The 13959-nt window shown below is 35.8% G+C and overlaps 1 protein-coding gene across 1 annotated transcript; it reads left to right on the top strand.

Annotated features, from left to right (window-relative positions):
* The first annotated feature begins 7601 nt into the window (after nt 1-7601).
* On the top strand, nt 7602-9936 carry LOC111410356. Its single transcript, XM_023040647.1, has 3 exons — nt 7602-8105; nt 9105-9527; nt 9618-9936. The coding sequence occupies exons 1-3, from the start codon at nt 7915-7917 to the stop codon at nt 9619-9621; spliced, it is 618 nt and encodes a 205-aa protein (XP_022896415.1). The 5' UTR covers nt 7602-7914; the 3' UTR covers nt 9622-9936.
* Nucleotides 9937-13959: the final 4023 nt, after the last annotated feature.

Genomic DNA, 13959 nt, shown 5'->3' with positions numbered 1-13959 from the left:
AGTTGATAGCATAATTTTCAGAATAAAATTGATTTTATAATTACTTCTTTTTAATGTTTGATTTAGATCAATTAAATCATTTTTGTAGTATGTTCTATTCGTATTACATGTTTCAGTATAGTTAAAATTATTTTTAAAACCACTAGAAAGTACCTAGGTGATTTTATCTCAGTCTGCACTAGTGTGAATGTGTTTTCAAAGTGTAGAACTAGTTATGGTAATTTTATCCACTCTGCACTATTGTTAATGTGTTTCCATAGTGTATGACCAGATTATTAGATATCAGAGGTCTTTGGAACCCACTCTTGTATACACAGTCTTTAGGCTGTGTACTTGGGTGATTAGCCTTTGGGCCATCTCTGCGTACATATGACCAGATTATCAGAATATTAGATTTGAATGGCTTTGCCTTGTACATCGAGATTACTCTGTACGTGAGTAAGGCTATTCATTAGGTAACTTTTTGTGTGATATTTCAGTATTTCTACAGCTTATCAGATTTCAGATTATAGAATTCAGTCTATTCAATTCTCATATTAAAGCTTTCAGCTTATAGTATTGAGCAACAGCAATATTTCACAGATTTTCAAAGATGTCATATTATTTATATTCATTACATTTTACAGTTACTTATCTAGAATGAAGAACAAAGAATTTTATGATGTATTCATATTTGATTTTAAAAGTGTTACCAAATTTCAGAATTTCTAGAAGTTTTAGTAGTGCAAGAATTTTCAGAAAATACGCATAAATGAGAAAAGTTTACTTATTTGAAAGTTATCCACTCACTGAGCTTTAAGCTCATATATTTTTTCACATTTTTCTTTATCGGACAGATAGCAGTCGAATTGAGCAGATTTGGAGCCTATCGAACCACCAAATTGAGCCATGCGTCATAGGTTGTATGACATCCTTTATCAGATTATACATTATGTGTTCTTTTAGGATACATGTAGCTTAAATCGAAAAAGTTCATTATGGGCTCATTAGATAGTTGGTATCTTTAGTATATTTGAGGATTGTTGAGTGTAAAACAAGTAAATGTCAATTTGCCAACATTTTATTTGAATAGTTTATATTTTGAGGGACTGTCTTACCCTATCCATATTATAGGTATTGATTTGAGGAAATTTGGTTATTGTTCAAATTGTTTTAGTTCATATTTCAAGGGAAACTCTATCAAAATTTTATAAAATTATGTCACAGCCAAAGTAAGTCAAGATTGTCTTGGTGATGGGTTCAGCATTTAGCTAGCATCTACCATCGACACATGACACATGTCGAGTCAATTAGGTTTAATCGAGACGGGTCGTGTCAAGACCGCTCTTTAGGTGTCTAATGAACAATGTTTTATCAGTTCCACATCTCGTATATCCTTTTTCCAGCAAAAATGTGGTAAGCCTTTCATACCAAACTCGAGGAGCTTGTTTTAGCATGTATAATGCTTTTTTAAGTCTAAACACATGTTCTGGTCGACATGGATCAATAAATCATTTGGATGTTCGACATAGGTTTCTTCATTTAGATTCCCATTTTGAAAGGCATTTTTGACATCCATCTGAAATAATTTGAATCCCAATTGGTAGGATACAGATAGTGGAAGCCTAATAGATTCAAATCTGGCTACAGGGGCAGAAGTCTCTTTAAAATCTACTCCTTCAATTTGGGTGTCCCTGTGCTACAAGTTGTGCCTTATTCCTAACAATGTTGCCATTCTCATCTGATTTATTTTTGAAGATCCATTTGGTCCCAATAACATTTGTATTTTTGGTTAAGACACTAACTCTCAAACATTGTTTTGCTCGAATTAAGCTAGTTCTTCCTGCATCGATTACACATGTGATTCATCATTTAATTTTTCAGAAACATTCTTTGGTTCAATGTGAGATTTGTAACACACATTTTCGAGTTCGATGGCAAGTCTTCTTCTAATCACCATTTCGTTTCCACAATCCAAAAGTACATTATCGAGATGATAAGCTTTCTGAATCCAAGTAGGTGGTTGTTTCATTCTTCACTGTTTAGTGTCCTCTTCTTATAGTGAGTCTGCACAGTTCAGATTCTTAAGGTTTGATTGCTCGAGGAGAAACTAATCCAATTCTAGCTATTGATGTTTTTACCGATCGATCATAAGTCTAATCACCATTTCGTTTCCACAATCCAAAAGTACATTATCGAGATGATAAGCTTTCTGAATCCAAGTAGGTGGTTGTTTCATCGGATCGATCATAAAAGAAAAAATTATGATTCATTGTGATTAAGCTTCCTTCTGACTGAATGAGATTTTCAGCATCTGCTATGCAGATTTTTTGAATGTTTTATGAAGTATCAAAATGTTTGTCCAATACACTAATCTCGAGTTCCCATGAATAGGTAGAATAATCATTAGTATCATCAATTTTAACATTAGTGGATTAGATAACTGTTTGAGTTCTCATGTTGTACACTCTGCTCAACTATTCTCAAAATACCCAATGAATACCCCTTTATCACTTTTAGAATCAAATTTTCCCAAACGTTCCATGTCATTCAACACATATCACCTACTTCAAAAGATGTGAAAGTAGTGAATTTTAGGTTTTTTTTATCCTTCCAATTTCATAGGGTGTTTGTCTAGTAAATGTTCTTAAGGAGACAAAATTCAGGAAGTAGCAAGTAGTATTAATTGACTCAACCCATAATTTAACTAAGAGTTCTTTACTGTTTAACATTACTCTAGCCATTTCCTGTAACAATCTGTATTTTCTCTCAATTACACTATTCTGTTTCGGGTTTAGGAGCAGAGAATTCATGAAAAATACCATGATTTTCACAAAAAGTTAGAAAAGCTGGTATTCTCAAACTCCTTGCCATGATCACTTCGGATTCTCCCTATTTTAATCTCTTCATGATGTTTTTCAACAGTAAATTTTTTGTATAAGTAGGTAAATCTTTCAAACACATCAGATTTTTTCCTTAGAAATTCTACTCATGTAAACCTAGAGAAATCATCGACTATAATAAAGATATATCTTTTTCTACCTAGACTTTCAGTTTGTATTGGACCTATTAAATTCATGTGAAGTAATTCAAGATAGTAGGTAGTAGCAAGTGACTGACCTTGTCTGTATGTTGTTCTAGTCTGCTTATCTTTTTTGGCATGAACCACACACACCTTCATGCCTTTCTGTGAGTGTAGGAACTCCTCTTATAGCTTTAAGTTTGGTAAGTTTGACAAGAGCTGTGTAGTTCAAACGTCCCAAACGTTTGTGGCACAAATACGTACAATCAGCATTAGGAACATGACATGCAATATTGAATTCAAGAAATAACATTTTATCAAGGGACCTAGTATCACATAAAACACAACTACCATTAACTTACACGCGCCTTTCATGTACATGACTATAAGGTTGTCATCACACAATTGACCTACGCTAACTAAATTAGATTTCAAATTAACAACATAAAGTACAATTTTCAAGATAGGTGATCCGTTTATTTCGATTGTACCAACTCATTCAATTATATTCTGGACACCATCCCCAAAAGTAACAATTCATCATGCATAACTTTTGGAGTTAGTTAACATAGCACAATTTCTAGTTACGTGTTTGGAACAACTACTACCAAAATGCGAAGAGTTATGTATAATAGATTTATACGCAACATTAACCATGTAGTATATAAGATCACGTTTACATATCCACACTTGCCTTTTTTTAGTCCTAAGGTTGAGTTTCAAGGGGTACGTTAGCAAATAAATTTTCTTAGCATGTTTCAAGTTTCTGTATGTTAGGCATTCATTGGAGGTGTGTCTATATACGTTACACATGCTACATCTGATCAAGTGTTCAAGTATACCTGAGCAAGATTACACTAGTTTACCTGATCCTATGTTCCAAATAGGATTTTTCAAGGTGGTCAGAAACTGCTATGGAGTGTTCATATGCAGAACTGTCTTTCTAGTAGTGGTTTTGTTTGAAAATTTGGTTGCAATTTCTAATGACTAACTTTGCAATCTTTCGGATCCTATTGTGGCTTTAATGAAAGTCAATTGAGTAGTAATCTTCTCATTTCCTTTACATTTATAACCTGACCGACTTTCTCATTTGGGTTTCTCTAGCTTAGTGTTTTGCAAAGACGTGCCGAGGCAATAGTTAGCTTTGTAAAATTTTCTCTCACATCTTCTAGTTCGGTTTGAAGTTCCAACATTTGTTTTTTCTTTTCACTTATAGATTTGAGTAAATTTTCTCTCAGTCGCAACTATGAACCTCTTTTCTTCAATGTATTCTATCATAGCTAGAAGAGTAACATTTCCTTTTTGTTCAGCTTCCAGATTATCTATCAAACTTTTACGTTCTGCACAGGTGTTGCATATTCCAGTTGAATCTGCATTCAGTAGTTGCTGACGTGCAGAAGACAGTAAGTCTATATTAGCAATTGGTTGAAGATTTGTTGTTAGGGAAGTTACATAATTGTCGTCAGTTTTGTCCTCCTCATCCGAAATGACTCTTTGTCTTCATCTTCACTCCATGTTAGCTTTCTTGGCCTTAGACTTTTTTAAGGTATTTGCACACTCAGCCACAATGTGCCTCGAAACCTTCACATTTATGTTATTAGACTCATTGTTAGGTCTTTTCCAAAAATGACATAGGGAATTGCTTAGAGTTTCCAAGAAACTTCTTCTTGTGGTTAAGTTCTTGAGCTTCTTCCTTTCTAGTTGTTTTTCAAGAATTTCTTAAATTGTTTAGTGAGCATGGCCATCTGCTCATCATCTTTACTTTCATCTTCTTCTTTCTATGTCTTAATCTCATTGACTTTAAGGCGATCTTTGAGTCTTTTTCTTTCTCCCTTTTGTGAAGGTTTAGGTCATAAGTCATCAACGATCCCACAATTCTTCCACGTTCATACTTTCCATGTTCTTGGTTTCTTCCATAATGGTAACTTTTGAGTAGAACCCATCATGTAGTATTATGAGGATTTTTTTTACTATTTTGCTTTTAGATAATTTCTTCCCCGATGTGTAAATTGAGTTAGAGATGTCACATAGTTTTGCATAGAAGTTTTTGAATTGCTCATCTTCTCTTAGGGTTGATTGCTCATATTCAAATGTCCGCATTTATAATTTAGAAGACTTCACTATAGTGGTTCCTTCATGAGCAACTCACAGTATGTACCACGTCTCTTTTTACCACCTTGCAAGTAGAAACCAAACAAAATCGATGCATGTATATGAATGAGAAAAGGAAATTTAATGCTTTAGAGTTCCAACTAGTACTGTTATAATCAGTGGTCATCCATTCATCTGATAGTTTTTCTTTATCTTTATCCTCTTCAGTTACGACAAATGTTTTATATTCATACACAATTGAGTGCCATGCACTCTCATCTATAGATTGGATAAAAACTTACATTCTAATTTTTCAATGAGAATAATTAATCCCGTCTAGGATAGGAGGTCTAAACTGGGCACCATCCATAACTAGATTTTAATGGCGATCTCACTTTTAAAAAGTAAACCCTCTCGATATCAATTGTAAATACAGCTAATTTTACCAACTTGTCTCAATTTATGTTGCTGCACAAAATACGCCAGTCAATGAAAGCTTTGAGTAGGTAGTTCAATGTACAATTCTGACTAAAACGACTCAATAGACTTATGTTTTGCATATAATGACCTATTGCACAGTTGAATAAGGAAGAACACAGATATGGCGTGAAGAACTAATCCATTAATCGAGTTGCAAAACTACAATACCTTCGGTTTAGTTATTTTGCAAAATTAACTAAAACTATAAAAAGCAAATAAAGAACAACTCCCTCATTTTCTTATTCCTTTTGACTTGTTGGAGAAGTAGACTCAAACCCTCTGGTTTTGACTTTATTGTCACTTCACTATTGTATTTGTCCGCAACCACCACTTCGGATTAAGATTTACCAATCTTAACTCACTCTAAGTAGTCTGATCCTTGAACAGAATTATATAAGTCATGCCAGGGTGTTTTCTCTTCAAATATGACTGAAGAACACGGATTTTACTTTGAGACGCTGAGCTGAATCTTCTACTAGTTAAAACTCGTTAATATAGGTCAAAATGTTTCTGAACGTCAAGTTGCAGGTTCGTCGGGCGTATGAAAATTTTCTCTCAAAGTTTGTTTAATCTTTAATGACCATCTTCACATATATAAAGATTTCCACAAGGCCCGAACATCTCTTACCTGAAATAATAACGTTATGCATGGTAAGAATCACATAAGATATGGTCAATATGGTCTATAATTGAAATAAGGAAAGATTTTCTAATATAATCTTTCATTCTTTTAATTATTTAATGAATCAACCTTGTCCAAGATGATAATTAAATATTTCTGAATATGCTGCTTTTAAGGTAAATAAGAGTGGCACCTTATTTATGTTTTAGAAACCCTAAGAAAATTGCAGCAAGAATTTTACAAACTTGTAACACCCACTCATTTATGATCGACTGGCTTACATGTCTATGGACTTCACTGTTGCACATGGTTTTTTTTTTTTAAAACATGTTTGGACATTAAAAATCATTCCAATGTAAGCAAGCCAATAAATAAAAGATAAGTAAAAATATTTCATATATTTTACTTACAAAATTAATTGACTCTTACTTTGATACTCGTCTTGTAAAATCAACTTAATCAAGGTAAAGGGGAAGGATGAGAGGGTAGCGGAGAGTAAAATGGCGATTGGACTCGCTAAGAATTGGGGTAAAAGAGAAGGTTTAAGGAAGATGATGATAGCACACAAAAGTTTTTATGGAACACTAATTTAAGGATGCACAATGTACTTTAGGCGCCTATAAGTACATCGCACACATTATTGCTTGTATTTTTAATACATAAATATATCAAGGCCTTGTGAGTATAATTCTTTGGAAATAGTTTGGGACAACTTGCACTTAACACTATATATATATATAATCAAAAGACTACATTTTCTAAATATAACATAATTTTCGTTGCATAACTGTTTCGACAATGTCTTTCAACTAAACAAAACACTTAATGTTTAGACTCTTAAAATTAATAATTTTAATGCATACGGTTTAAATGTATGAATTGAAAGTCTTCAATGAGTATGATTACTAGACAGGAATCCTCTATGTCAAATGGTACGATGCACGATAAAAACTCTTAATCTTTTGATGGGATGCAATCTACACCATTGAATATAAAATTGTGGGATCTAATGGTTATAATTAATTTGTGCCCAAAGATACGATCATTCAAAAAGACACGTGAAAATCTATAAATAGAACACTTCAGATTATAATTTTCAAGTTATTTTTCGTTTCGTATTTGATATCTTTTGTTCTAGAAAAATATGATCAAGCCTTGATTTGCTCAACAAAATTTATATCATGCTATTTTAATTTTGAAAGAAACGTTGTATCTATAAAACACTACAATTGTCATAAGCATCATTTGTTCTAGAGTTAGACGAAGACAAAACAAAATAATAAGGGATTGTTCTCTTTGCTATTTTCATGCCATTTTTTATTTTTGATTTTTCAAAATAGTGAAATCGCATTCTCTTTCCTATTTTCGAAAATGGATGTTTGAAAGTTTTCAAGCTAAAACACGATATTTCTACGAAACACGGCAAACACACCCATTTTCGTTTTCCTCCTCTCTCTCACACCCATTCCCACCACCCGTTTTGGGTGAAATTGGGTCGAATCCGTTGCTGGGCAAGGTGCAGCAGAGGCAGGCCATGTTAACACATGTGGTCCATCACCATGGGTTGACGTGACGACGTCGGAATTTGAAGAAATCAAACCGCGTCAATTGGGGATTGCGAATGGCGATTTTTCTGGAATCGATTAAGATAGTTTAATTGCTGCTTGGGCTGAATTGAGGCCCTAGTTAGAGTGGCCTGGACATGGGCAACTGACCGGTGATGGTCCGCGAACAAGTTGGTGGTCGAAGGGTGAAATTCGACAGTTTTCAGATTTTCAGGCAGCTGAATTTGTGGTTCTTTTCCGGCCGATCCAAAGGCTTAGTATGGAGAAATTACTATGTGTTAGATACTATATTAGGCTTTTCAGTAATTTGTTATCTGATCAGTGGAAACAAATGGGATGGCAACTGGTAAGGAAGAGATTTATCAACAGACTTCAAGTTTTTCCTTTCTTCCCTGTGTCTATATCATACTAAACTCTTCCCCCGTCCTCCCTCTCATTCAACTTCTTTTGTCACACTTGGCATTGCAATTTTGATATGCAGAAGAGCAGGGTTCATTTCTTTGGAACATTTACTGTTTTCTGCAAAGACGTTTTCATATTGCTCACTAACTAATCTATCTCATCCTTTATTAGTTGGTATCTTTATAGCTTCTTGGTCATTGTTTGATGACTTTCTTTGTCAAGTATGTTTTATGAGATGTAAGCATTTTGAGTATTATGTATTTTGTTTGTCTGAATAAATCTGTTATGCTACTGCCCATGGTCTCAGGAGAAGAAAACCCTTCTTTGTAAAATGAAGAATTCTGTTTGAGCGTTTTAAAAGTATGGCACATTAATATTTGTCTTTGTCTTTCTCTTAATCTGGAGTTATTTTCTCTGTTTTATTTGGTTAATAAATGTGATATAGTAATACCATGGTCTAGTAAATGTGATCTAGTTACTCCAGTTAGCTCTAACCTCAGAAGATCTTTTCCTCATCAATAAAAGTAATCCCTTTTATGAGGATATGGATGAAAATTTAACTAACTGGTACTCTATGTTTTCATCCCTAGGATAATAACCACCTTGATAAACTGCAGTTCCGTTCTCCTATAGATGGCTTAGATATTTACTGGCTGTAGGAACTTTGAATATGAACGACTGTGTGGTCACAATTAGCTCTAACCCCATAAGATCTCCTCATTAACAAAAGTATTCCCTTTTATGAGGATATGGATGAAAATTTAATTAACTAGTACTTTGTGTTTTCATCATTTCCCTTAATGTGACATGTCCGTCCCTAGGATAATATGCACCTTGATATACTGCCTTGCCATGGAAAGGTGGCTTATATATTTACTGGCTGTTGGAACTTTGAATATGAACGATAATGTGGCCTTATTTATTCAGTTCTTTGAATTGGCAGGTTGAGCATATTGACAAATTCGCAGATGAGCCTTGCTAAGCTTGATGAATTGCGGCAAGCTGCTAAAATAGAGGTAGAAATGCGCTTCAGAAAGAAACGAGCTGAGTTAAATACAAAGGTTGAAATGCGGGTTCTGCTTATCCTTAAGGCTTATAAGCAAAGGAGGGCCACATTAAAGGAGAGAACATCTCAACCATTGCTTCGAAGGATGGCAAGGGAGAGCAAGTATAAGGAACGAGTGTGCACTGCAATATGTCAAAAGCGTGTAGCTGCTGAGAAGAAGCGACTGGCATTGTTGGAAACAGAGAAGATTAGGGTACGTGCCAGGGTCTTGGAGGTGCGGAAGGTAGCAAGGTCCATTTCTCACCAGCGAGAAATTGAGATGATGGAAATGAAGAACAAGCTAGAAGATAGACTACAAAGGTTATTCTCATAGTTCCATGTTGGTTAAGATTTACTTGGTGGCCTTGTCTTTGTTTGTCATTTTTACAATTGGATTTTATGGTGAAATAGGTAAGAAGACAGAGAGCAGAATATTTAAAGCAGAGAGGAAAGCCTCAGAATTTTGTTTGTTACGAGTGGAATATCACGCAAGAGCAGGAGGCTGACATCCTTTCCTGAAAATTAGCAAGGTACATGCAGGAGCCTCCTTGGTGTTTGTACAAGTTTATATGTAAAATAGTTAGCTGTAGTCAGTTAAAAAGTTTTATTTATTTATTATTATTATTTTTTTATATTTTGCATTGTATTATAATATCCTTTAAATTTTGGCCCCCACTTTTTTTTTTAACGTATTTTATCAAGTTGGAGACAGGTTAAACTTTTCTCCTCATGCGGTACTATATCATTTCTTATTTACTGATGTTATACACGTAGAGTTGCAATTGAAGTTGTAGAATTGTTTGTGAGAAGGGTAAACAGGTTGATGTGTGTTGGACATGTCGACGGTGGTGACATCTATTTAAAGATCAAGAATTCATCGACTTTTTCATGTAGTGGAAATGCAAATTAAAGCGGGAATTTAACCTGCGATGCAAATTATATGTTGTGTAAATTGTGAGAAATGTTCAATTTTCAAAATGGTCAAAAATATTTCAAGATTCACCAACTTCAAAATTTATATGTTATGTAATATTATATTAATATTAAAATATTAAAATTTATTGAATAATCAAATTTCTTGAATAAAATATTATTAAAAATATAATCAAAATTTCTAAGTTAACGTGTTTTTCAATTTTATGTTTTAAGAAATAATTTTTAAAATGACAAAAAGAACGTATCTTCAGCAATTTCCAAACAGATATTTAAAACACAAAATTCAAAACTCAAAAGTAAAAATTATGGCGCTCTGATATCAACTGACGTCGGGTAGGATAGTGATTATCCTATTGGCTTGTTGTAGCAGATGATTCGCAAGAAAAGAACGATAGAAAATGCCCAAAAAAATCAGAGAAAATACTCTGAATTCAATTCAATATTATTAATAATGCAGAATGATGAAAACTAATCCACAAGTCGGGTTAAATAGCTGCGAAATACGAAATTATGGGAAAATTACCAAAAATGGCAAAATCTCAAAATTATACCAAAATAAAATATTAAGTAAAAGAAGTAAGTTGTCAAAAATTTGACTCAATTCGAGTTTTCTAACATATGGAAAAAAGGAAACGAAATATTACTATAAATAGTAAAAAATAACTTAAAATTGAATTTTGGAAAGGAAAACAGTGGATTTTGGGCTCAAAATTGACGTTCACCGAGCATAGTTGGGTGGCCACGACGTGCGCGCCGAAGAGAGCTTTCCGGATTGGGATCATAATAGCGATTCCGATAACCGTAGCCAAAGTTATGGCCAAATTACCAAAAAAGCGTCAAATTCCCCCAATTAAGGAAATAATGGTGATTCACTTTTCATCTTTGCGCCGATCCGCCATCTCATAGTATCTCAGCGCCATCATCGTGCTATCTGACAAATCAGCATCACTTGACTCAGATCCTCCTGCATCAGTCGCCCCGGGTTGAAAAGAACTCGCCCTCGAGTTCACAGTAACTTCATCGGACTCCATAAAACAAGGGCTTAGGTGTTTTACATTGAAAACATCAGAGGTCTTCAAATAGCTCGGGAGGCGCAATCTGTAAGCATTATCATTGATCTTCTGCAGCACTTCACAAGGTCTAATCTTCCGCTCTTTTAGCTTATTGTATTCCCCAGCTGGAAAACGAGCACGAGTTAATACTGCCCAAACAAAATCACCAACATCAAACAACACCTGGCGTCGATGACTATCTGCCTGAATTTTGTACTTAGTATTACTATCTTGTATGGACAGCTTCACCTGCTCATGGATACCTCGAAGATGTTCAGCCATCTCATTAGCTTTGTTATTGAAGCAACCCACACGTGGAATTGGAGCCAAATCAAGTACTCTGGATGGGTTTCGACCATAGACAATTTCAAAAGGATTCAGCCCGGTGGTTCTATTCCTCGACCGGTTATAAGCAAACTCTGCTTGAGGTAATGCCAAATCCCACTGCTTCGGTTTAGTCCCGGCTAAGCTTCTCAAAAGATTTTCCAAACTCCGATTCACCACCTCAGTCTGACCATCTGTTTGGGGATGGTATGCGCTGCTAAAATTCAATTTCGTTCCAAGTTTCTCCCACAATCTCCTCCAGAAATGACTCATAAACTTAGTGTCACGATCAAAAGTAATTGACTATGGAACACCATGTTTACACACAATCTCTCTGAAATAAAGATGAGCAATCCGAGTAGTATCCATTGTCTTCTGGCAAGCCACAAAATGAGCCATCTTTGAAAATCTGTCAACCACAACAAGAATGGAATCCATCGCCCACTGTGTACGAGGTAAGCCCAAGATAAAATCCATACTGACATCAAACCAAGGAGCTTCATGTACGGGTAATGGTATGTACAATCCAGCATTAGTAAGAGCCCCTTTAGACCACTGACATACATAACACCGCTCCACATAATGCGCCACATCACTGCTCAACTTGGGCCAGTAATAATCAGAAGAGACCAACGCCAATGTCTTGTCTCGCCCAAAATGTCCTTCGTTACGAAGTTCACTAATAATCTGCTGCATTAGTGAACAATCCGGAATGCATAACTGCAATCCATGAAACAAGTAATCATTATGTAAAATAAAATCATGTCGGTGATTATCAGTTACCTCCCGAATTATCTTCCCAAATGAAGGATCCGCAGCATACATATCAGGAAATGCCTCAAATCCGACAATCTTGGTGCTCATGGTGGTGAGGAGTAATGAACGACGGCTCAATACATCTGCTACTCGATTCAAACTCCCTGCTTGATGCCTGAGTGTGAAAGTAAACTCCTGCAAGTACGCCACCCACTTTGCATGTCGCCTACTCAGCTTGTGCTGACCATTGATGTACTTCAAAGCTTCATGATCAATAACAAGGACGAACTCCCTCTGTACCAGGTAATGGCGCCAATGCTTCAGAGTCTGAACTATGGCATAGAACTCCAGGTCATAAGTGGAATAATATTTTTTCGATCCCGATAGCTTCTCACTAAAAAAGGCTACTGGATGTCCCTCCTAACTTAGAACACCACCAATGCCAACTCCAAACGCATCACAGTTTACCTCAAACACCTTTTCAAAATTCGAAAGTGCCAAAACTGGGGCCTTCGTCATCTTCTGCTTAACTAGCTGAAAGCTAGCCTCTGCCTCCTCAGTCCACTGAAAATCACGCCCTTTAAGGCACTCTGTGATAGGAGCAATCAAGGTACTAAAGTTTCTGATGAATCGACGATAGAAGGATGCCAATCTATGGAAACTCCTGACATCGTGCAAAGTTTTTGGTTTCGGCCAATTCAAAATTGTCTCAATTTTGGATTGATTTGCATGAACACCATCAGTAGACACAACAAAACCCAAAAAAGTTACAGAAGTTGTGAAGAAAGAACACTTATTCTGATTGATGAATAAGCGCTCTGTCCTCATTACATCAAAGACAGCACGGAGATGATTAAAATGTGACTCCCATGTCAAACTATAAATAAGTATGTCATCAAAATAAACTATCACAAACTTCCCCATGAAAGGCCGTAAAACCTGATGCATAAACCTCATAAAAGTGCAGGGTGCGTTGGATAGTCCACAGGGCATGACCATCCACTCTTACAACTCATGCTGTGTCTTGAACGCGGTCTTCCACTCATCTCTAGGTCTGATTCTGATCTGGTGGTATCCACTTTTAAGGTCGATTTTTGAGAAGACCTTAGAACCGGACAATTGATCCAACATGTCGTCCAGACGGGAATTGGAAACCTGTACTTCACTGTAATCCTGTTAATTGCCTTGCTATCAACACACATATGCCATGACCCATCTTTCTTCGGCACTAGGAGAGCAGAAACTGCACAAGGACTCATACTCTCACGAATGTAGCCCCTTTCCAATAATTCTACCACCTGTCGCTGCAACTCTTCAGCTTCCTTGGGACTGGGCGATATGCTGGTCGGTTTGGTCGACTTGACCCCGGAATGAGGTCGATCTGATGTTGAATGTCCCTCATAGGTGGTAGTCCTGGAGGAAGATCCTCCGGCATCAAGTCAGAAAACTCCATCAGTAGTTGCTGTACTTCTACTGGAAATTCTGAATCCACATTCGCTGTACTATTTTCACGAGGCATTAAAGCATAAACTATTTTTTCACGCCCAACCTCAACCAAGAACCTGGACATAGAAAGTAGATTGGGGTTTTTAACTATCGGGGCAGGGATATTTCCTTCCCTGCGAGGCACCAAAATAATTCTCTTCCCTTTGATACTAAGAGAATAAGTATTCTTCCGCCCATCA

The sequence above is a fragment of the Olea europaea genome, chromosome 15 (genome assembly GCF_002742605.1).
Source record: "Olea europaea var. sylvestris chromosome 15, O_europaea_v1, whole genome shotgun sequence".
In the NCBI taxonomy this organism is placed as follows: Eukaryota; Viridiplantae; Streptophyta; class Magnoliopsida; order Lamiales; family Oleaceae; genus Olea; species Olea europaea.
This window is presented reverse-complemented; position numbering and strand designations above follow the sequence as displayed.

Bases quoted from the DNA above. Each gene is read 5' to 3' on its own strand.
- LOC111410356 (XM_023040647.1), top strand. From the start codon at position 7,915: ATGGTCCGCGAACAAGTTGGTGGTCGAAGGGTGAAATTCGACAGTTTT. The intron at 8,106-9,104 runs GTAAGGAAGAGA...TTGAATTGGCAG, and splicing joins AACAAATGGGATGGCAACTG to GTTGAGCATATTGACAAATT.